This window comes from Panulirus ornatus, chromosome 67, assembly GCF_036320965.1.
Source record: "Panulirus ornatus isolate Po-2019 chromosome 67, ASM3632096v1, whole genome shotgun sequence".
Taxonomy (NCBI): domain Eukaryota; kingdom Metazoa; phylum Arthropoda; class Malacostraca; order Decapoda; family Palinuridae; genus Panulirus; species Panulirus ornatus.
The window spans coordinates 4,050,041-4,074,193 of record NC_092290.1 but is presented as its reverse complement, the minus strand read 5'-3'; the positions used below and the strand labels follow the sequence as shown (position 1 = coordinate 4,074,193).

General features: G+C 48.0%; 1 protein-coding gene across 1 annotated transcript in view; it reads left to right on the top strand.

Moving 5' to 3' along the window:
* LOC139747046 (uncharacterized) overlaps positions 1-24,153 on the top strand; it is a 114,128-nt gene that overhangs the window by 78,546 nt on the left and 11,429 nt on the right. Inside the window, 6 exon segments of the mRNA XM_071658799.1 lie at positions 12,611-13,474; positions 19,196-19,691; positions 19,694-19,770; positions 19,772-20,629; positions 21,330-22,143; positions 23,467-23,828. Coding sequence (XP_071514900.1) covers positions 13,229-13,474; positions 19,196-19,691; positions 19,694-19,770; positions 19,772-20,629; positions 21,330-22,143; positions 23,467-23,828 — 2,853 coding nt within the window. The 5' untranslated portion in view covers positions 12,611-13,228.

The following is a 24,153-nucleotide window of genomic DNA, read 5'->3' as shown; positions in this document are numbered from 1 at the left end:
ACTCCGACAGTTACCGACGCGTCATTTACCTCTTGTGCTTCTTTCGCGCTCTTCACCATCTGGGTGACCTGTCGTCACGCTTTCGTGCCGGTCCGTTCCTCCACGCGTGCGTCCGCCCGTCCATCCATGCGTCCCATTTGCCTATGCATGCGTCCATGCGTCTGTCTCACGACTTGCTGTCCCGGTTGTCATCCTGATAGTCTCGCTCGTTGTTATTTGTTTGGTCCGTTGTTGACGGCGTTGTAACTGGTTTTGGGTCTTTATTTTAGGGAGCTGATGCAGTGGTTGGGTTGTGCATGAACGCACCGTCGATGACTTCTGGTTTATGGGTGATGACCCCGGGTTACTGGGTGATGGCCACTGGTTTATGATTGATGACCTGGGGTTCCTGGGTGATGATGACCTTGGGCTATGGTTGATGACCCCTGGGTTACGATTGGTGACCCTGGGTTACGATTGATGACCCCTGGGGGTTATGACTGATGACCCCTGGTTTATGGTTGATGCGTCCGTCACCCAGGTGATAAGATCATGTGGGTGACACATGAGTGAAGTTGTCGACCAGTAGTGATACTTCTTTCCCAACCCCATCAAGGACGCATTCCCCTCCTTCTCCTACTCCTTGGACCATCAGGGACATCCCCTCCTCCCCTCTCTGCCCATCACGGACACCCGCTTCCCTCCCTCCCACCCGTCCAGTTCACGGAATTGTCAAGTAGAGATGGACTGGAGGGAACCCACCTCGCCCTGCTCACGTCCACCTCTCTCATGCACTACCATGTTGTTTCTTGTACTCAATGTGTCTCTCTTGTTCTCCTGTGAACTGAAGCGCACTTCTCTCCCTCCCTCATCCCCTGTGAGCTGAAGCGGACCTCTCCCACTCTCTCTCTAACCTCATATAGGTGCTGCTCTCACCGCTTCCACTTTACCGCCCGTCGCCTCCGCTTCCTCTTTTTTTCTCTCTCTCTCAGGCTTCTCGAGCAAGCTTCGTACTTAGCCACCGAGAATGGTTGACAAGGGTGGGGGTACGAGGGTTAGGGAATTGCGGTGGTGGTGGTAGTTGTGGTGGTTTTGTCGGTGGTAGAGGAGTGTGTGTGTGTGTGTGTGTGTGTAGAGGCCGTGGTGGCAGACAGGGGCACGACGCAAGGACGGTGTTGGCAGACAGGAGAAAGGGGTTAAAGGGTGGGGAGGGGAGACGGTGAGTGACAACACCAGTGGATGGCTGGCTGGCTGGCTGGCTGGGGCGCCGAGTGGGCGGTGAAGTATACTGTGTATTAGAACAACGAAGTGGTTGAGCTGGGGGTGTCCAGGTTTCTGGCAGTGCCTCATTACTTAGAGAAGTATCAACACGTATTCAGTGCCGGCCATTTCGTGGTTCTGACGTCAGTAGTGCGTTTGCTGGGCAGTTCCCCTCAACCTCCAAACTGGTCTTGGAACCGTGCTGCTCAGTCGACCAGACTTGTAGCACGTTACATTTCAGAGAGGAAGAACCTCCACCTCCTCCTCCTCCTCCTCCTCCAGTCCAGTGCTCAGGTCGAGAACACACACCAGACTTGGTCTGGTCCTGATGTTGGTAGTTCGGTTGTCACGTCGGGAGATGATTGGCCTGGAGGTTGGCAGGAGGGTGGGGAAAAATGTGGATCACCGGATGTTTACACCGTCGTCCCCCGATTGTTACACCAGCGCTTGTACATGTGGTGCTCCTCCTGTCTGAGTGTGTGGGGGTCGAGTGCGGTACCTTTCGCACGTGTACCTTTGATTGTACACGGCGTTGCTCTTGTGTACGTAGGTTGATTGGATTCGTTACGTGTGAAGTGTGCGTACATGGGCTGACGTTTTCTCTCTCTCTCTCTCTCTCTCTCTCTCTCTCTCTCTCTCTCTCTCTCTCTCTCTCTCTCTCTCTCTCTCTCTCTCTCGCCTATACATTCGCCGTGACACACTATCATTATTATTATTACTATTCCTCTCCTTTTTGAGGTGTGTGAGTCAGTGGTTGTGGTTGATGTCACTGCACGTCATCAGTATTTACTTGTGGGTTCATCAACGGTAACGTATGCGTGGGAGATATTTTTCTCTTTTTTTTTTCGGCGTTGCCTGCCGCCAAGTTTGCGCACCACGCATTTCACGCATCTCGGGGTATACCGTCGTCTGCACGGTTGCAGCGCTCTGGTCCTCCAGGGGGGACATATGGAGCCATATCATCAAAATTCGGTACTCCTTATGGGGGAAAGGGAGAAAATGGCAGTGTGTTGTACGCATCTCTTCTTTGAGCTATGTCGTCCCTTCTGCGTTCGACGTCTCAGTTTCTTACCGACAGTGTTGCAGTATTTACAACAGTGTCGTAACAAGTGGTTCATTCGGGGCTTCCGTGTTCATTCCTCCCCTTCCCATATTGGCTTCTGTTTTCAGTTCCCCCTTCCCATATTGGCTTCTGTTTTCAGTTCCCCCTTCCCATATTGGCTTCTGTTTTCAGTTCCCCCTTCCCATATAGGCTTCCGTGTTCCGTTCCCCCTTCCCTCACAACGAGGTTATTAAAAGTAATTTTCTCTTTAAGTTGATATCGGGTTTAGTGCTTTCGTAGACACATGTGTATCTGATTTTTTTTTTTTTTGTGGTGGGGTTGTTGCTAGTAGATGGCGAGGAGGGATAGTAGATAGGTGGTAGTGTAGGTGGTAGAAGGAGCTTTTAAACGATGAAGGGTGTGTGTGTGTGTGTGCGTGTGTGTCGTATGCCACCCGAAGTGAAGTAATTCCATACGCACACAGGTGTTCACTCCACGTTCCACTCGTAATACCACCACGCACTCTACCATTACGTAAAGTAACGCTCCTCAGTACACAGCCCAGGCCTCTGGTGGCACACACACACACACACACACACACACACATACACACACACACACACACACACACACACACACACACACACACACACACACACACACACAGTTCAGCCACACGATTGACACTCAATCAATTTTTTTTTTTCATTCTCCTCTTTTTTGTGGAGGGTTGTCCTTGAATGTTGGGGAGAGTCGACGGGCGTGTTCAGGCCTGGAATCCAGATCGCTCTAGGTATCTGTGTAAGGAGACTCGACCGGCCATGGACACAGATGGATTAAGTAGATACAGTTACTGAATTTCGTGTGTCAGCGTCTTAGGGAGAGAAGTACGCGAATGGGGTTGTGTTTTGGGGGGAGGGGCGTCCAGGAGAGAGAGAGAGAGAGAGAGAGAGAGAGAGAGAGAGAGAGAGAGAGAGAGAGAGAGGGAGAGAGAGAGAGAGAGAGAGAGAGAGAGAGAGAGAGAGAGAGAGAGAGAGAGAGAGAGAGAGGAGTTGGTAGGTTGATCTAGATATGACATCCAGGTTCCAGCGTCCTGATTCGCACCGTAGTGACTGGTACATCAAGGTCATTGTGGTACCACTGTGGGTATGGTAGAGGGAAGGCTGCTCCAGGGACGTGTTACTATGGTAGGACTTCGGGACCGGGGTCTCTCCACACACAGTTGGCCCCATCTCTTTTCACCTGAGTCAGAATTTTGTAAGACTTTCGTGTTTACATACGAGAGCAGGTGTTTATATATATATATATATATATATATATATATATATATATATATATATATATATATATATATATATATATATATGTTTATTACACAGAGGGATTGAGTACTTTTTTTGGCGTCTTGCTGGCGATTGTGGATGGAGCGGATGTCGAAGGCGTAAGGAGAGAGGGTCAGTTGTTTGGGTGGGTGGGTGGGTGTCAGGTCCACCTGCTGCTCCTACCCTTGCTTACCACCAGCACCATCACCCCAGGGCCTCACAACACAAACCCATTTTCCGTAAGAAGCGTTTAGGTTTTGCGGAGGCGGTCTACTGTTCATGGGCTTGTGGTAACTGCGCAGCCTCGAGACGGCTTTTGCGTGGAACGCGGAGGATGAACGACGAAGGAACGGAGGAGACGAAATCCTGAATGGGGTCTTTGGAGGCTTGAGGAATCTCGGGAACGTATCTGACTCTCATAGGGTCAGGTCAGAGGTCATGCCCGACCACACTCCCAAAGCGGGTCAGTCCTTCGTCGCCTCAAGAGTTCGTTGCGATGGTGTCACTGAGTGAACGCAGCTTCCCTTGATGTTGATTACGACCACACACACACACACACACACACACACACACACACACACACACAAGACCTGGCGGTGCAGCATTTGCTGGCATGCTCTGGTATGCCATTCTTCTGTCGAAAGGTAATTCAGGAGAGACGCACAGGGTGTTGGTGGGTGGGTGGCAGGGGTGTGTGTTTGCGTGTGTGCGCGTGGGACGAGGTGGCGACTGGCGAGTTGTGTGTGTGTGTGTGTGTGTGTGTGTGTGTGTGTGTCTGTCGGGTGACCATCTGGCTGGCTGGCTCCACAGCTGGTGTTGTGTGAACCCTGTCGGCTGTCATGTGGATTCAACCCTTGAGTACGACGATGCTTGTGTACGGCGACGGTGTGACCCTTGTAGCACGACGGTGCGACCCCTGTAGCACGACGGTGCGACCCCTGTAACACGACGGTGTGACCCTTGTAGCACGACGGTGCGACCCCTGTAGCACGACGGTGCGACCCCTGTAGCACGACGGTGCGACCCCTGTAACGCGACGGTGCGACCCCTCAGCGTGACAGTGCGGTTCGAGCACAATGACTCGACCCGTGGGTGTGTTGGCTCCTCGGCCCTCCTCCTCTGTGACCCGGCGGCGGCGTCGGCCCTCGAGGTTCAGTCACCAGGTCAAGAGTTAAGGGAGCAGCGCACCCACGCACGGGGGTCGTGCCGCCGTGCTCTGAGGTATTCGAGGATGCTGCTGCGCATTGGCTCGGGATATGACAGGAAAACGGTGTGGGGGTGTGCCTCCCTGAGGGAGCAGGGTTGTGGGGCTGAGGTTGGGGGTGGGGGACGCCGCCGCCAGGGACAAGGAGAATCCTTGGGGCCCAGGAAAGGGGTTTTGAGAGTGGCGCCTGCACTGAGGAGGAGGAGGGAGGAGGAGGAGGAGGAGGAGTAACAGTAGTGCCAGATGTGCAGTAGAAACGGTGTTGTGGCGTTAGTGTTGACACTGGAGGTGAGGTGGACGGATTCAGGGAGTCCTAATGTTGGTATGTGCTAGAAGTGGACTAATTTATTTATTGATTAATTTTTCATTTGTCCAGCTTCGTAAACTTATTCAAAGCTCTTCATTCGTTTTTGAATAAATAAAGGCAATACATTATCCGAATGAAGGAAGATCTTACACGGAGCTTAGAGTAGTTGTGGTAGTTGAGATAGATAGATAGATAGATAGATAGATAGATAGATAGATAGAGAGAGAGAGAGAGAGAGAGAGAGAGAGAGAGAGAGAGAGAGAGAGAGAGAGAGAGAGAGAGAGAGAGGTGGCACTAGAGTGTGTGAGTCAGAGAGCTTGTGGTGGTGGTGGTGGGGGAGGGAGAGGGTGTGTGTGGGGGGGATATACACTCACTCGCCACTTTGTTGTGTTAGGGACTGTTGTGGTAAGTGGAAATGTTGAGTGGGTGTCGGTGGGGAGGGAGGTAGGGAGGGTCCGGCATGCTCCTCCTCCTCCTCCTCCTGGCCTGGCCTGCCTGGCCCTTACTTGCAGCAGCTACTGTTGTTACGTTCCTTCAGCTGCACTGCTGCTGTCTCTCTGTCTCTAACTCACCCTCCCACCTTGCCTCTCTCGCTCTTTGTGGTTTGCAGGGTTAACTGTCAGTGTGCAGTGGTGGTGGTTCGGTGTGCGAGGGAGGGAAGGCAGATGTTTAGGTAGAAGGAGGGAGGGAGGGAGAGCAGGTGTGGGTGTCGGCGTGTGAGGGGCTGGGAAGGAGGAGGAGGTGGAGGAGGAGGCCGCCGCCACCACCGCCGCTGCTGCTGCTGCTGCTAGCGGGTCATCACTCGTCAGCTGATGGGGGTAGCTTGGAGCGTAATATATACTGTTGCTTCAGTGACGACTCCACACGTGGGGGTGTTGTGAGGAGCGGGTCCTGGTGGTGCTACTGGTGGGGGTGTTGTGAGGAGAGGGTCCTGGTGGTGCTACTGGTGGGGTTGTTGTAGGAGTAAGGAGCCTCAGTGCTATTGGTGGGGGTGTTGTAGGAGGTAGGGGTCTCGGTGCTACTGGTGCAGAACTGCTTAGAATGTCATGGTTATGAGTTCTGCTGGTAGAATGATTGTGATTCCCCTCTCATGGTGTTGTTGATGTGAGAGGTTTGGATCCTGCCAGCGTCTTGAGGTGTTCTGGGGAGTTCAGGGGTTGTGGTGGTCCTTCCTGCCGGGGATGTTGTGAGTCATAGGATCCTGAGGTTATGACAGTTGTTGTGCCTGTTGATCTCGCTGGCACAGGGAGGGATGTTGCTGCTGCTTAGGGATGTTGTGGTTGTAGGGGTCCCTACTGCTAGGGGGGGGGGAGTGTTGTGGTTGGTGGAGGTGTGGGTCTGGCAGTGTTGGTGGTGTGGGTCTGGCAGTGTTGGTGGAGGTGTGGGTCTGGCAGTGTTGGTGGAGGTGTGGGTCTGGCAGTGTTGGTGGAGGTGTGGGTCTGGCAGTGTTGGTGGAGGTGTGGGTCTGGCAGTGTTGGTGGAGGTGTGGGTCTGGCAGTGTTGGTGGAGGTGTGGGTCTGGCAGTGTTGGTGGAGGTGTGGGTCTGGCAGTGTTGGTGCTGGGAGTGGCAGGGGTTGTGGCGGCCAGTAACTTGAGGATGGTCATTACTGAAGAGTGGAAACTAAGAAGGTTGGTGGTGGTGGTGGTGGTAGCGGTGGTGGTGGTGGTAAGGACGGCCAGGGGCAGCGTGGGTCCGCAAGGTCAGGAGGGCTGAGGGCGCTGCCACAGTCACCACCGCCGCCGCGAACATACACCCTCCTCTACCACTTGCCACCATCATAGCACCAACAGAGATGCCTCCTCTCTCTCTCTCTCTCTCTCTCTCTCTCTCTCTCTCTCTCTCTCTCTCTCTCTCTCTCTCTCTCTCTCACACACACACACACACACACACACACACACACACACACACACACACACACACACGTCAAACTCATCCTTCGGTGGTGGGGGAGCGCTCCTCCTTTCCCTCGGGAGAGAGAGAGAGAGAGAGAGAGAGAGAGAGAGAGAGAGAGAGAGAGAGAGAGAGAGAGAGAGAGAGAGAGAGAGTCAGTCAGTCCCCCTCCCCGGCCTGCGAACGGTGTTTTGAGCGTCCAAAAGGGCGAGTGTTGGCGCTGACTTGGCTGGCTGGCCACAGTGGCTGGCGGTGGGCGGGAGGTGATCACCGACGGGGTTGCCACACGCCACCACACCCCCTCCCTCACCCCACAGTCCTCTCCCCCCTCCCCACGTCAACAACACTCCTCCTCTGCCTCCAACACCGAGCAACACTCCCTCATACTCATACACACACAACACACACACACACACACGGGAGGGGTGTGTGCATGAAATATGTAGGGTGAGGGTAGAGGCAGACTGGTGTATGGAGGAGGTGTTTTAAGTGGGGGGTGAGTGACACCACGCCTCTGTGTGTGTGTGTGTGTGTGTGTGTGTGTGTGTGAGTGTGTGTCCCCGTCTGGGTCCACGGCCCGCCTCCCTGCTCCCCCCCCACCTTGCCCCCAGCTCGTCACCCTCCCGTCTCCTCCCACTCCTGCCTCCCTGCCCCTCCCCCCCTTGCTTCACTCAGCTGCCGATCACCCCCACAGTTCCCCACCCACGCCGCTCAGCCTTGGCCCGCCGCCTCCCCCCCTCCCTCTCCGCTCCCTCGACTCATTACGGCTTCATTTGTGCCTCCACGGCTGAGCTTCACATCCCTAGGACCCAAGGGGGGGGCGTGGCCAGACCGGCCGGGGGGGATGGGGGCCCCCTGCTTCACCTCGTTACCGGGCAAATGTCAGGAACACCTCGACGACGACGAAGACGACGGCCTGCCTGCCTGCTGGATCATGTGGGAGGCACCGCGTCAGGCGCCTCATTATCTTCCCTGGGACGGGACGGGACGGGCCGAGTCCCTCGTTGTTACGGAGGTCGTCCGTCCTGGCCACACGAGCCTCACTGAGCTGCACCATCTGAGGAGCCTCTCTCTCTCTCTCTCTCTCTCTCTCTCTCTCTCTCTCTCTCTCTCTCTCTCTCTCTCTCTCTCTCGGTGAAGAGAGAGAGAGAGAGAGAGAGAGAGAGAGAGAGAGAGAGAGAGAGAGAGAGAGAGAGAGGGGGAGAGAGAGAGAGGTACTTGCTTCTTTACGGTTCATCTCCTTCAGGTAGTTTGAAAAAGAAAAAATTCCTCAGTCGGAGTCTGCCAGCACACGTATCCCTCCTTTCCATGGTAATGCCCAGCACGCCTTCACGAGTCGTGGAGATCAGAGACGACTGTCCACAAGGTACCACCAGCTCCTGTTTGTGTGTACGTATGTCCCTCCCGGAGGCTCCCCCTCCCCCTCCTCCCCAGTACCCTCAGGTGAAGTACCCACCATGTTTTGGGCTTGAGGTGGTCATAGTAGGCGAGATGGGGACAACTTCCCTCCCTCCCTCCCGCTCCTTCCTGCCCTTCTACCCATCTACCACTCCCTCCCTCGCCCCTCCACCCACCTACCCACCCAGCAGCCACCCTCGTGTGTGTCCAGGCCTTGTCTCCGGGTGTGTGGTGCTGGTGGGTGGCGGTGGTGTTGGCCTCCTCCTCCTCCTCTTCGTCACGTTATACACAAGGCAGAGCGAGCGTTATTCATCACTTTACTTTCGAGAGTCATTCACCTTCGTCCCCTTGCGTTATACAGTTACTGGTGTAGCTGTGTTTGAGGTCATTCACGGGGGCCGAGTCGGCGATGGATGGCGGTGAGGACGCTGGGAGTGCAGAGCGAGCGTTGGGTAAGGGTGTTTGGAGGAGGAGGAGGAGGAAGAGGAGGAGGAGGGGTGGTGTGTGTGTGTGTGTGTGTGTGTGTGTGTGTGTGTGTGTGTGTGTGGACGCCTCCTGCGTGTTGGTGTGTATACAGTTAGGGCTGTGGCTGACAGGAGGTGTGGTGGTGGTGGTGGTGCTGGGTCGGTCGGTCGCTTGGCGTGATCCCAGCGGCGGCCAGCAGCAGCCTGGGGAATTTGTGTCCTGGGGCTGAGCTGCGTGAATCTCTCTGGTGGTGGGCCTGTCCGTCTGTCAGTCTAGACCAGACGTCCTCCAGGTCACCCTCTCGCTCTCACTTACTCACTCCCTCAGTCCTAAGCTGGCTGGACTCGTCCTCCCTCTCTCTCTCTCTTATGAACTTCTGTCTTAGCCGCGCTGTCTTGTGGACCTCTCCCAACTGATCCTGTGCAGTCTTCTTGGTCACAGTGTGTCTGTCGCATGGCTTTGTCTGGCCATGTTTTTTTTTTTTATTTTCATCGCGTGGTCCTCTTTCCTGGCCATAGTTTGTCATATGGCCTTTATTGGCCATATCTCTTTTATCGCATGGCTCTCTCTGCCTGGACCACATTCTATCGTGTGGCCATCTTTCTTGGCCTAATTTTCGTATGATTTACTGTACACGTGAGAGTCGCACATCTTATGGATCTCTGTTCGCGACACCGTAGAGCTCCTTTCTGGGCCACGTATCACCCACCCACCACCACCACCTTGGCCACGTATTATCCATCCCATGGGCCCCTCACACCCTGCCCGTGTCAGCCTTCTGTGTCCTTGAAATTAAGGCTTTCCCCTGGACTGATACTGTCTGTCTGATAGGCTTCAGAAGCAGGTATATTGTCTAGATAGCGTCTCGTGATTGGCTTTTCCCGTGGCCCCATTCTGATGGGGCCTTTCCTTTAAGCTAAACACTTAACCCTGAAGGACCTCACTCCCTCCAGTACACACACACAGTCCTGTTTCGCCCACCTTCCTTGACTACACATTGTTGCGATAGACCCTTCTGAGCAGCACGAGCCGTCCTTACCCCTCACAAGTTGGCCCTCTGATGGGCTGTACCTCATACTTTCTTGCCTCTGTGTCCTGAAGTCACACAGACTGGCCTGTTGGTTGGGCTTTGCTGTAGTCTCATGCCGATGGGCTTCTCGCAGCGGTAATACACACTATTCCTCTGATTGGGCTTTTTATAACAGACCTGATTTTTTGGCTCCTCTACACTCGTGTGGTCGTCTCGACTGTGTATGTGTGTGTTTGTGTTTTGCGGTGAGCACGTCGGAATGGCCCTTGAGCACGACCAAAAAGGGCCGGGCTATCGCACTCAAGAGGTCGTACCGACGTGTTAAAAAGAACAGTCCTTCCGTCGTACTCAAAAACGTCCTACCGTTATGCAGTTTTTTTTTTCTAACACCAATTAGAAAAAACACTACACACATCACTCCGCTGACTGGGGGACGTTAAGTATATATATTCTTTTGCGGGAACATTTTGGGATGGCGAGAGTTCACATCAGCAGCAGCCGTTTTCCAGTCCTTGTGGGTGGGGTGGGGAGGAATCATTTCAACCCCGCGCTCGTAAATACTTTTCATCGTTTCTCCTTTATGCCTTTCATTAACCTCTTTTTATTTCAACGGAAGCCAGGTCTTGATGTGGATTTTTTTTTTGTCTGTGTATTGGGGCCCTGTGGCTTAAAAAAAAGAAATAAATTCAGTTCTGTCTGCGGCTTTTGAAAAATTGCAGCTCATTTTCAGGTTATATATATATATATATATATATATATATATATATATATATATATATATATATATATATATATATATATATATACTGTCTTGAATACCGTTGCCAACAGAATACGTGGCTTTTATTTAATTTTCATGGTTCTTGGGTGAGCGAACAGCTGTAAGCAGGTCTTGGATAAGAATCGAGTTGTATGGGGATGTATCGATGTTTTGTTAAACTACCACACTTGCCTCCAGGAGTCGAGTCCACCCAATGAAAATGTGTGTAGAACCAACTTTGTAATATCTAAGGTTGTAATGATTTAGGGGTCCGACACAGACCTTTTGTGACCCCTGTATCACAGAATATTTCTGCGCTACCGCTCACTGGATGAGCGTAGGGTGCACAATAGATAAACCGCGGATAACGTCAGAAATTGAACTTAAAGTGAGTGAGATAAATGCGTTTTTAATAGATGCCTGGTTGTAAACTGGTTGTGTGCCTCTTATGGGCCAGTAGGCCATGAGTAGTTTTATATAATTCCTGTTAATGTCGTAAGGTGTGTGGAGAGCTCTGCACTCGAAGAGTTCTGAGGTATGATGGTAGCACAGGCTAGAGTTGAGCGATTGGTGGGAGACTGGGTATTGAGCGTATAGCGAGCGACCGCTGCCACTTCGATTTATTAAGCCCATAAGCACTTCGATTTAAGTCCTTATCCACAACGATAATGACCGCCAGGGTATGATGGTCTGCCTGGCTTATGTGACCCCAGACTCATTTAAATGTGGCCTCAAAGGTCAGGCTGTCATACCCAGGGCTCGTGCCTTTTTGCTCAAGAGTTTAAGATGTTTAGTTTTCCTGGTGACGGAGGCAGTGGTGGCTCATGTAAGGGGTGAGCTAGCTTCCCCTCCCCCCACTGCCATGCCTCGTCCGTCCCCCTCTCTCAACCAACCACCACACACAGCTCGCGCTTCACGTGAAACCCCACGTCCTGTTACACGTCATACTAACGTCACTGGCTTGGACGTGGACCTGCGACGGCATGCATAGTGTGCGCGAGGTGTCTGTGGCGGTGGTGAGTGAGGGGCGTATGGCTCGTTGGTTTATAAATGAATTAGAACCGAAATGATGGTGGTGGCTCGGTGGCGGCGCGCCCATGGCCCGTGTGGAAGCACGAAAGAGCAGATAAGATAATGCTTTGTTGGGCAGCCGTATCAGTGACTCCACACCCTCACACCTTCAACAGTTGCACACACTTCGCAATGTGTATTGGAAGGTGCGTGAGGGAGTCTCTACACCGTTGTTAGATTTAAGGTTGTTCGCGTACATAAAAAAAAAAAATCGAAAAATGTACTTATCTGTTTGCCCTACGTCTGCAGCTGGAGATGCGAGTCCCACGGTGTATTAAACGATTATCTTTTGTGAATATCTCGCTAGTGACTGTCTTGCTGGGACATGTACAACTTTTCCTGCGGGAGTGTAAAGTGGCGAGAATAAGATGGATTGCATTAGTATTGCTTGGTAGCAGGCAGCACCTGACCTGTGTGCCAACTAGCATCTCTTGCCAGTGTGATGATCGTGGGGTTGGTTGTGACGCTGTGCCAGAACTCTCCAAGACCACAGAATTCTCATGTGATGGACTTCTGTATCAGCGAACTGTCCTCTGTGTTCTTTTATCATATATATATAAAAGGTAGTTTCTTTATTTATTATAAAGTAGTGTGTTTTACTCGTTAAGTCATATTGTACGTGAGGTTGACATTGGATTTCATGAGAGGTGAGTTGGAGGACTAGGCTGTGAATTGAATTTTTTTTTATATGTGTTGTTCAATAATTTACATTTATTTAGTTTTTTGCTGTGTGTAATGCATTTAATGCCTTACAAAAGGATATCATGTATGTGTGCCCTGCATATTCGTGTTAACGCCAGTAATATTAGTGCTGTATCATGTTTTACGATACATGTCAGTATTTACATCCGGGTGAGACAGTGTTGTTGTTGTTATTGCAGGTGCGGCGAGCAAGATGGTTGAGCGGTGGTGCAGGCGAGGCCTTGTGAAGATGGCCGCCCTGGAGTACGCTCCCCCACTGCTGGTCTTCCCCCGCGAGCCTCCCAGGTTCCTCCTGCCTGCCTAGGGCTGGTGGGGGTCCAAGGCGCGGGCTCTGCTGCTGGTGCTGGTGCTGCGGCAGGAGGATCCCAGCCACTGCTTGCTAGCCACTAGCCAGCGAGGACAACCAAGTGCATTACTGCTAATCATGTGATACTATCGTGGCCTAACCGTGCACTCGCTCTTGTCAACCTTCTCTACTCAGTATGCTGGACTTATGCAGCTCTGCATGGATGGGGTAATTCACATAATAAAAGACTGTATATATAAATGGCCTTAAAGACAGGTGTGTAAAAAGACTGAGGAAGTAAGAATAAACAGAACAAAGTGTTTGGATTGAGACGGGCGATAGCGTCCTTTGCTCCCGTCCCTCTTTACCCCCACGCGACAGTGTAACTTTTAACGCGTGGTCAAGGTGCAGTGTTTTAAACTGGCTCTTTTTGTGGTGCTCCCGTCATTCCGCCACAGTGGCAGGGGTGGGCGGGGGCACGGCGCTGGCTGGGGGGGCAGGGCCTGATAATATGGCTGACTTCCAGCAGGGCCGACAAGTTGTTGTTGATCGCCTGAAGCGACGCCTAGGACACTACCGTCATAACCATAATTCCGTTACCAGCCGCTACGATACGTCCATCGAGACGCTCTACACCGACCAACAGAAACAGACCATCCTGCTCAAACAGAGACATATAGAGTCGAAGGCCAAGAAGACCAACAAGAAAAATACTGATAAGAAACAGGATAATTCCTCTTTACTAGCCACAATGGGGGTAAGTCTCACTGTTATTATATATTTCTTTTCTGGATATATGCAAATGTAAAGGAAGCAAAATTAAGGTGTAATAAGTATGGGTACGTTAGCTCTTACGGGTCTATGTGGAGTACCTTTTATTTTTGAATTCGGATCATAGTGCTGCTGTACCTAGAATGCAGAAAATTAGAAATAAAGTCAGAGAACACACATACGGGACTCCGTGGTGTAAAGGTTAGCATTACTGACCATGGGCCTGCGTGGATTCGAATTTTATGCTCCCAACTCAAATGCCTACTCTCCCATCGGCGCTGGTTAATAAATGGGTATCTGCCTTGGGCGTGTGATTGTAATTATCACTTTAACTTCTTTTTGTAATCTGTTTGCATTAAACTCCTGTCTCTATTCCTTATTTTCATTCAACTTTCGCTTAATTTTGTGGTATACCCTCTGTTAACATATTTCAACCTTACATCCTTATATATATATATATATATATATATATATATATATATATATATATATATATATATATATATATATATATTCATATTTATATTTATTATACTTTGTCGCTGTCTCCCGCGTTAGCGAGGTAGCGCAAGGAAACAGACGAAAGAATGGCCCAACCCACACACACACACACACATATATATATATATATATATATATATATATATATATATATATATATATATATATATATATTATTTTTTTTATTTTGCTTTGTCGCTGTCTCCCGCGTTAGCGAGGTAGTGCAAAGAAACAGACGAAAGAATGGCCCAACCCACCCACATACACATGTATATACATACACGTCCACACACGCAAATATACATACCTATACATCTCATTGTATACATATATATACACACAGACATATATACACGTGTACATAATTCATAGTCTGCCCTTATTCATTCCCATCGCCGCCCCGCCACACATGTAATAACAACCCCCCTCCCTCATGTGAGCGAGGTAGTGCTAGAAAAGACAACAAAGGCCCTTATTCGTTCACGCTCAGTCTCTAGCTGTCGTGTAATAATGCAACGAAACCACAGCTCCCTTTCCACATCCAGGCTCCACAGAACTTTCCATGGTTTACCCCAGACGCTTCACATGCCCTGGTTCAATCCAATGACAGCACGTCGGCCCCGGTATACCACATCGTTCCAATTCACTCTATTCCTTGCACGCCTTTCACCCTCCTGCATGTTCAGGCCCCGATCACTCAAAATCTTTTTCACTCCATCTTTCCACCTCCAATTTGGTCTCCCACTTCTCCTCGTTCCCTCCACCTCTGACACTTATATCCTCTTTGTCAATCTTTCTTCACTCATTCTCTCCATGTGACGAACCATTTCAAAACACCCTCTTCTGCTCTCTCAACCACACTCTTTTTATTACCACACATCTCTCTTACCCTATTATTACTTACTCGATCATACCACCTCACACCACATATTGTCCTCAAACATCTCATTTCCAGTACATCCACCCTCCTGTGCACAACTCTATCTATAGCTCACACCTCGCAACCATACAACATTGTTGGAACCACTATTCCTTCAAACATACCCATTTTTGCTTTTCCGAGTTAATGTTCTTGACTTCCACACAATCTTTAACGCTCCCAGAATTTTCACCCCCTCCCCCACCCTATGATTCACTTCTGCTTCCATGGTTCCATCCGCTGCCAAATCCACTCCTAGATATCTAAAACACTTCACTTCCTCCAGTTTCTCTCCATTCAAACTTACCTCAACCCTACTGTACCTAATAACCTTGCTCTTATTCACATTTACTCTCAACTTTCTTCTCACACACTTTACCAAACTCAGTCACCAGCTTATGCAGTTTCTCACATGAATCAGCCACCAGCGCTGTATCATCAGCGAACAACAACTGACTCACTTCCCACGCTCTCTGATCCACAACAGACTGCATACTTGCTCCTCTTTCCAAAACTCTTGCATTCACCTCCCTAACAACCCCATCCATAAACAAATTAAACAACCATGGAGACATCACACACCCCTGCCGCAAACCTACATTCACTGAGAACCAATCACTTTCCTCTCTTCCTACACGTACACATGCCTTACATCCTCGATAAAAACTTTTCACTGCTTCTAACAACTTGCCTCCCACACCATATATTCTTAATACCTTCCACAGAGCATCTCTATCAACTCTATCATATGCCTTCTCCAGATCCATAAATGCTACATACAAATCTATTTGCTTTTCTAAGTATTTCTCACATACATTCTTCAAAGCAAACACCTGATCCACACATCCTCTACCACTTCTGAAACCACACTGCTCTTCCCCAATCTGATGCTCTGTAAATGCCTTCACCCTCTCAATCAATACCCTCCCATATAATTTCCCAGGAATACTCAGACTTATACCTCTGTAATTTGAGCACTCACCTTTGTCCCCTTTGCCTTTGTACAGTGGCACTATGCAGGCATTCCGCCAATCCTCAGGCACCTCACCATGAGTCATACATACATTAAATAACCTTACCAACCAGTCAACAATACAGTCACCCCCTTTTTCAATAAATTCCACGGCAATACCATCCAGCCCCGCTGCCTTGCCGGCTTTCAACTTCCGCAAAGCTTTTACTACTACTTCCCTGTTTACCAACTCATTTTCCCTAACCCTCTCACTTTGCACACCACCTCGACCAAAACACCCTATATCTGCCACTCCATCATCAAACACGTTCAACAAACCTTCAAAATACTCACTTCATCTCCTTCTCACATCACCACTACTTGTTATCACCTCCCCATTAGCCCCCTTCACTGAGGTTCCCATTTATTCCCTTGTCTTACGCACTTTATTTACCTCCTTCCAAAACATCTTTTTATTCTCACTAAAATTTAATGATATTCTCTCACCCCAACTCTCATATTTTTTTTTTTTTTTTTTTTTATACTTTGTCGCTGTCTCCCGCGTTTGCGAGGTAGCGCAAGGAAACAGACGAAAGAAATGGCCCAACCCCCCCCCATACACATGTATATACATACGTCCACACACGCAAATATACATACCTACACAACTTTCCATGGTTTACCCCAGACGCTTCACATGCCTTGATTCAATCCACTGACAGCACGTCAACCCCGGTATACCACATTGCTCCAATTCACTCTATTCCTTGCCCTCCTTTCACCCTCCTGCATGTTCAGGCCCCGATCACACAAAATCTTTTTCACTCCATCTTTCCACCTCCAATTTGGTCTCCCTCTTCTCCTCGTTCCCTCCACCTCCGACACATATATCCTCTTGGTCAATCTTTCCTCACTCATTCTCTCCATGTGCCCAAACCACTTCAAAACTCCCTCTTCTGCTCTGTCAACCACGCTCTTTTTATTTCCACACATCTCTCTTACCCTTACATTACTTACTCGATCAAACCACCTCACACCATATATTGTCCTCAAACATCTCATTTCCAGCACATCCACCCTCCTGCGCACAACTCTATCCATAGCCCACGCCTCGCAACCATACAACATTGTTGGAACCACTATTCCTTCAAACATACCCATTTTTGCTTTCCGAGATAATGTTCTCGACTTCCAAACATTCTTCAAGGCTCCCAGAATTTTCGCCCCCTCCCCCACCCTATGATTCACTTCTGCTTCCATGGTTCCATCCGCTGCCAGATCCACTCCCAGATATCTAAAACACTTTACTTCCTCCAGTTTTTCTCCATTCAAACTTACCTCCCAATTGACTTGACCCTCAACCCTACTGTACCTAATAACCTTGCTCTTATTCACATTTACTCTTAACTTTCTTCTTTTACACACTTTACCAAACTCAGTCACCAGTTTCTGCAGTTTCTTACATGAATCAGCTACCAGCGCTGTATCATCAGCGAACAACGACTGACTCGCTTCCCAAGCTCTCTCATCCACAACAGACTGCATACTTGCCCCTCTTTCCTAAACTCTTGCATTCACCTCCCTAACAACCCCATCCATAAACAAATTAAACAACCATGGAGACATCACACACCCCTGCCGCAAACCTACATTCACTGAGAACCAGTCACTTTCCTCTCTTCCTACACTTACACATGCCTTACATCCTCGATAAAAACTTTTCACTGCTTCTAACAACTTGCCTCCCACACCATATATTCTTAAAACCTTCCACAGAGCATCTCTATCAACTCTATCATATGCCTTCTCCAGATCCATAAATGCTACATACAAATCCATTTGTTTTTCTAAATATTTCTCACACATATATATTTTTTTTTTCTTGCTTTGTCGCTGTCTCCCACGTTTGCGAGGTAGCGCAAGGAAACAGACAAAAGAAATGGCCCAACCCACCCCCATACACATGTATATACATACGTCCACCCCCCTACACATGTATATACTTACGTCCACACACGCAAATATACATACCTACACAGCTTTCCATGGTTTACCCCAGACGCTTCACATGCCCTGATTCAATCCACTGACAGCACGTCAACCCCGGTATACCACATCTCTCCAATTCACTCTATTCCTTGCCCTCCTTTCACCCTCCTGCATGTTCAGGCCCCGATCACACAAAATCTTTTTCACTCCATCTTTCCACCTCCAATTTGGTCTCCCACTTCTCCTCGTTCCCTCCACCTCCGACACATATATCCTCTTGGTCAATCTTTCCTCACTCATTCTCTCCATGTGCCCAAACAATTTCAAAACACCTCTTCTGCTCTCTCAACCACGCTCTTTTTATTTCCACACATCTCTCTTACCCTTACGTTACTTACTCGATCAAACCACCTCACACCACACATTGTCCTCAAACATCTCATTTCCAGCACATCCATCCTCCTGCTCACAACTCTATCCATAGCCCACGCCTCGCAACCATACAACATTGTTGGAACCACTATTCCTTCAAACATACCCATTTTTGCTTTCCGAGATAATGTTCTCGACTTCCACACATTCTTCAAGGCTCCCAGGATTTTTGCCCCCTCCCCCACCCTTTGATCCACTTCTGCTTCCATGCCAGATATCTAAAACACTTTACTTCCTCCAGTTTTTCTCCATTCAAACTTACCTCCCAATTGACTTGACCCTCAACCCTACTGTACCTAATAACCTTGCTCTTACATATATATATATATTTCTCTGCTTCAAGCATCTTTCCTCCCACGCTGTACATATATCTTTTCTTTCATACTATTCGCCATTTCCTGTGTTAGCGAGGTAGCGTTAAGAACAGAGGACTGGGCCTTTGAGGGAATATCCTCACCTGGCCCCCTTTTCTGTTCCTTCTTTTGAAAAAAAAAAAAAAAAAAAAGAGGGGAAGATTTCCAGCCCCCCCCCCCCTTCCCTTTTAGTCACCTTCTACGACATGCAGGGAATATGTAGGAAGTATTCTTTCTCCCCTATATATATATATATATATATATATATATATATATATATATATTCTTTCTTTTCTTTCAAACTGTTCGCCATTTCCCGCATTAGCGAGGTAGCGTTAAGAACAGAGGACTGGGCCTTTGAGGGAATACCCTCACCTGGCCCAATTCTCTGTTCCTTCTTTTGGAAAATTAAAAAAAAAAAAATGTCAATTAAAAATATACTGCATTGTATTTTGATGTGTAGGGTGTCTGGTCTCTCCCAATTTTTTAATGGAAATGTAATGTTACTAGTAATTCTTAAATCTCTTTGATTGTGAGGCCTAATTTAGTTTTGTATTGCAGCAATCAAAGATGCTTGCTCGTGGGCATGACCAGACCACGTCGTCTGGCGAGACCCATGAGAATGAGCCAGCTGCCAAAAAGCAGCGCTTGAACAATGGTGCTCCACCTCATGGTGGACCCATGCATGGCAACCCTACCCATGGTGGACCTCCTCATGGTGGTCCCCCACATGGGGGTCCTCTCCATGCTGGTGCATCTCAGTCTAGTGGAGCAACAGGGGACATCAACGACTTCCAGATGGTGCAGCAGCTTCCCAGTATAAAAAAGACTGATTCCCCTGTGCCTACAGGTGCGACTACCTCGGCCTCTAATGGTCCCCCTGTAGATGATGTCAAAAAGGAGCAGCAGGACTTAAATGACATTGGTCTCCTCGATGACATTGAAGACTTTGGTAACATTGGTGACATTGTAGATATGGGGATTAATTTTGATCAGTTTATGAGTGACCTAGATTTTGACAATATAAAACAAGAAAATAGTAACTCTGGTGATTTTGCTAAGAAGAATCAGTAGAAAATTTATTTGATGAGCCTAATAGTGTTAGTAGTGACAGTGGTGTTGCGAGTGGAAATGCCTAATGCCCAGAGTCCTCAAGTAACCATGAGTAAGGCAGGCAGCACATCTACCACCTCAGCCTCTCCTGTGTTCTCTCAGTATCCAGGAACTCCCCCAGTGTCTCATACCTCCACCCCACCTACCTCCTTCACTCCCACCTCATTTAACCCCACCTCCACCTCTAGCACATCTGGCTCCCCTACTCCATTCTCTGCTACCAGTAATGTGCCAAAAATACGTATGAACATGGGCCAGTCGGATATGATTCCTGCAGCCCAGACTCTGAAACAAATGGCTGAGCAACACCAGATCAAGATGGTGGCTACTGGACCCAATAATGTGCGGTCAGGCTTTGCTGACTATCAGTTGAATAACATGAACAACCCTGCAGGCCCTGGCATGATTACTCAGACAGGGAGCATTAATAATCAAATGTACAATAGTAACATGAATCAAACCAATGCCATGTACAACAATCAAAATAGTGGTATGAGTGAAATGGAGATGAAAAAGCGACAATTAATGCAGCAACAAATGGCGCAACAGCAGCAGCATCATCAGCAGCAGCAACAGCAACAACAACCACAACAATCTCAACAGCAACAACCACAGCAACAGCAACCTCAACAGCAACAACCAGGAGCTCAACAGCAGACTCAAATGCCTGGAGGAATGGTGCCGTACCAAAATCGTATGTCACCTATGGGCTCCTACCCTAACTCTTCACAGCCTGGGACTCTCAATCCTCAACAGTATCAGATGGCTGGAGCTATGGGGACAGGGTTGAGGGGACCCTATCCAGGAGGACCTCGTGGCCCTTCACCCATACCACCTGGGTCACAAGCAGGAGGACCCTCACCCATGACTGCAGGGACACAGGTAAGTACTAAAGATCTGCAGTATGTAAGGATTTCAATTCATCATTCCATGTCGTAAAATAAGGTATTTCTATATTTTTCTACGATATGAAAAACTTTGATATATTGGTAGCATTGTAAATTAAGCTTTTATAAAAATAATTTTGAGGAGATTCATGATGTATGCCTGTTTTGCTTGTAATGTTCTTGTAATGCTATCAGGCTATGTAGTAATGAATACTTTACATTACTGGATGATAATGCTTGGTAACACCGTTCAGTACATTGTCTGTCTCAACAGACTTAAACTGAATCAAAATATAAACCAAGGGAATAGCATAAACTGATATGATATCCTTAGTATTCATTATATTTATAATTACATGTTACTCCTGAATTTCTTTTTATAATCTTTTTATCGCATAAAATTAATGTTAAGATTGTTATTAATGTTCCTTACAACAATCTGCAAAGTACAATTGCAGTATACTTGCATGGTAACCATGAATGCAGGTTCTTTTTAGCTCATAAATTTGACCAACATGTTACAAATAGATTTTTTATGCATTTCCCAAAATTCTGCTACAGATTGAGCAAAGGTACAATGAACAAGATATGCTTTTTTATACAGTACAGTATACAGAATAGGTTGTTTATATTCCATTTGTAAACAGCTTGCTTTATTGCTCACCTAGATTGGTTTCCTTGTTCTTCCCTGACAGCTGGGTGGTCAGTTGGGAGCAGATGGCAAAATGACTAATGAGATGTTCTACCAGGGTCAGATGAGTGGGCAGTATGCATTGAGCCAGGCACAACCCCCACGATACCCTGGTCAACAGATGATGGGCCCAGGCAGCATGATGCGACATGTGAATCCAGGAGGCAGTCAGTTGGTTGGACAAACTGGCCAGATGATATCCCGTCCACCTCCGCCTGAATATCGGCAGGTGGCGTTAATGCAACAGCAACAACAAATGATGGGTCAACCTTTGCCTCAACCAATGACCCAGATTGGTCAAAGCATGGGCCAGATTAGCTATCAAGGTATGAGACCTAACATGAGACCAGGTATGGTTAGTGGTCCCATGGTCAACATGGGATCCAGTCAAATGATGGGTGGTGTGACTCAACAAACATTACCCCCCAACATGCCCACTATGAAGCCTGCAATGGTACCCACTACATCCATGAATCCTTCATCTAGTATGCCCAGTACCACAATGGCTGGGGCTACCATGCCTACCATGAGTGTAGGCACTATGTCAGCGAGCAACATGAGTAACAGCCTAGGTCAGGTCAGCACAGCAGGCACCATGGGTATGGTTAGTCGCACACCAATGGCAAATGGTGGTATGTTACAGCGACCTAGACCACCTAATGTTAATATTGGTCCAGGACCAGGTGGACTGAACATTGGAACACAGATGCCCCCATCGAGACCAGAATGGCGGCAGATCATGATGCAAGGTGGTCAGGGTAACATGCAGATGATTGGACCAATGAGGCCAGGATATCCCCAGCAGCAACCTCAGCAAGGTATATATCATTATTTTTTTCATTTAATGATTAATTTCTTACATTTTGGCCTTTGATGTTACAAATTATAATTTTCATCATTTTGTACATTCACTACATCTCATTAATTTGGGATTTTTGTTGAAACCATTTCTCAGTTTTTTGTCAAAGTTCCATTTCAGTACTTCTTTGAGCCCTCATTATTTAGTGCTTATGCAAATAAGGCTGAGAAAACTTTACATTTCACTGTTATTATTCCTAGTGCAAGATATTTCTGACTCCATTACGATGTGTGTGCTACATAAAACAGCAACAAATCCAAGATTCATTTTCTTAGAATTATTGTTGTGTAAACAAAAGGCAAATTATAAATAGTACATAAATTTTTTTGAGAAAATTTGGTGCAGTACCATTTAGTTTGTAAGTGGGCAAAAATGGGTATGTTTGAAGTAATAGTAGTTCCAACAATATTATGTGGTTGCGAGGCATGGGCCTTAGATAGGGTTGTATGGAGGGGGTGGATGTGTTGGAAATTAAATGTTTGAGGACAATATGTGGTGTGAGGTGGTTTGATTGAGTAAGCAATGAAAGGGTAGGAGAGATATTTGGTAATAAAAAGTGTGGTTGAAACAGCAGAAGAGGGTGTGTTGAAATGGTTTGGACATATGGAGAGAATGAGTGAGGAAAGTTTGACAAAAAGGATATATGTGTCAGAGATGGAGGGAACAGGGTGAAGCTGGAGCTCAAATTGGAGGTGGAAGAATGGAGTGAAAAAGATTTTGAGTGATTGGGGCCTGAACATACAAGAGGGTGAAAGGCATGCGAGGATTAGAGTGAATTGGAACAATGTGGTATACCGGGGTTGACGTGTTGTCAGTGGATTGAACCAGGGCATGGGTCTGGGGTAAGCCATGGAAAGTTTTGTGGAGCCTGGATGTGGAAAGGGAGCTGTGGTTTCAGTGCATTACACATGACAGCTAGAGACTGTGAATGAATGTGGCCTTTGTTGTCTTTTTCTACCCCTACCTCATGCATGCGCAGGGGGAGGGGATGCCATTTCATGTGTGACGGGGTGGCAACGGGAATGCGTGTGTGGGCATGTATGTATATACATGTGTATGTAGGTGGGTTGGGCCATTCTTTCATGTTTTCTTGCGCTACCTAGCTAATGCGGGAGACAGCAATAAAGTATGATGAAAAAAAATAATGCATACATATTCGCCATTTCCCACATTAGCAAGGTAGAGTTAAGATCAGAGGACTGAGCCTTAGAGGGTAAACATTTTGGAACTTTTCTGATAAAAGTGATATCTGTGGTACTGACTTTGTCTTTCTCATGTTCAGGTGGTATGATGAGCCAGGGGGGCCAGATCATTGGAATGCAACGCCCCCCAAGTCAGATGATGAATATTATGGCAATGCAGCAAGGACCATCCATGCAGGGTGGCCCTGGAATGCAGGGGACACCAGGAATGCAGCCAGGACCAGGAATGCAGCCTGGTCCAGGAATGCAGCAAGGACCAGGAATGCAGCCAGGTCCTGGTATGCAAGGTGGTCCAGGAATGCAGGCTGGGCCAGGAATGCAGGCTGGACCAGGGATGCAGGCTGGACCCGGAATACAGGGGGCAGGAATGCAAGGGGGGCCTACTATGCAGGGAGGTCCAAGGATGCAAGCTAATATGGTTGCCTTGACCCAGCAGGGACAGGTATGTATATATCTTTTTATTCAAACTTATATAATAAAGTTTTTTTACTTTTATTTTCTCCTTAATGGTATGAAAGAACTTCCTGGAAGTTTGTCCTCTTCAAATTATCTTTATTACTCTCTAAATGTTTTAGATGTTAGAATTTCCCATATTGTAGATACATATTATGCCAAAAGGATCTGATAACAAAATGAATTTCAGCAACTTTTAGAGTTTTCTGTTCTCAGTAAACTCTTTTATATTAGTTTTAAACAACATTTCAGCTGTATTTGTTGTGCTGCATTTGACGAAAATTCTTCTGTTTCTTATCCTGCATAGACTACTG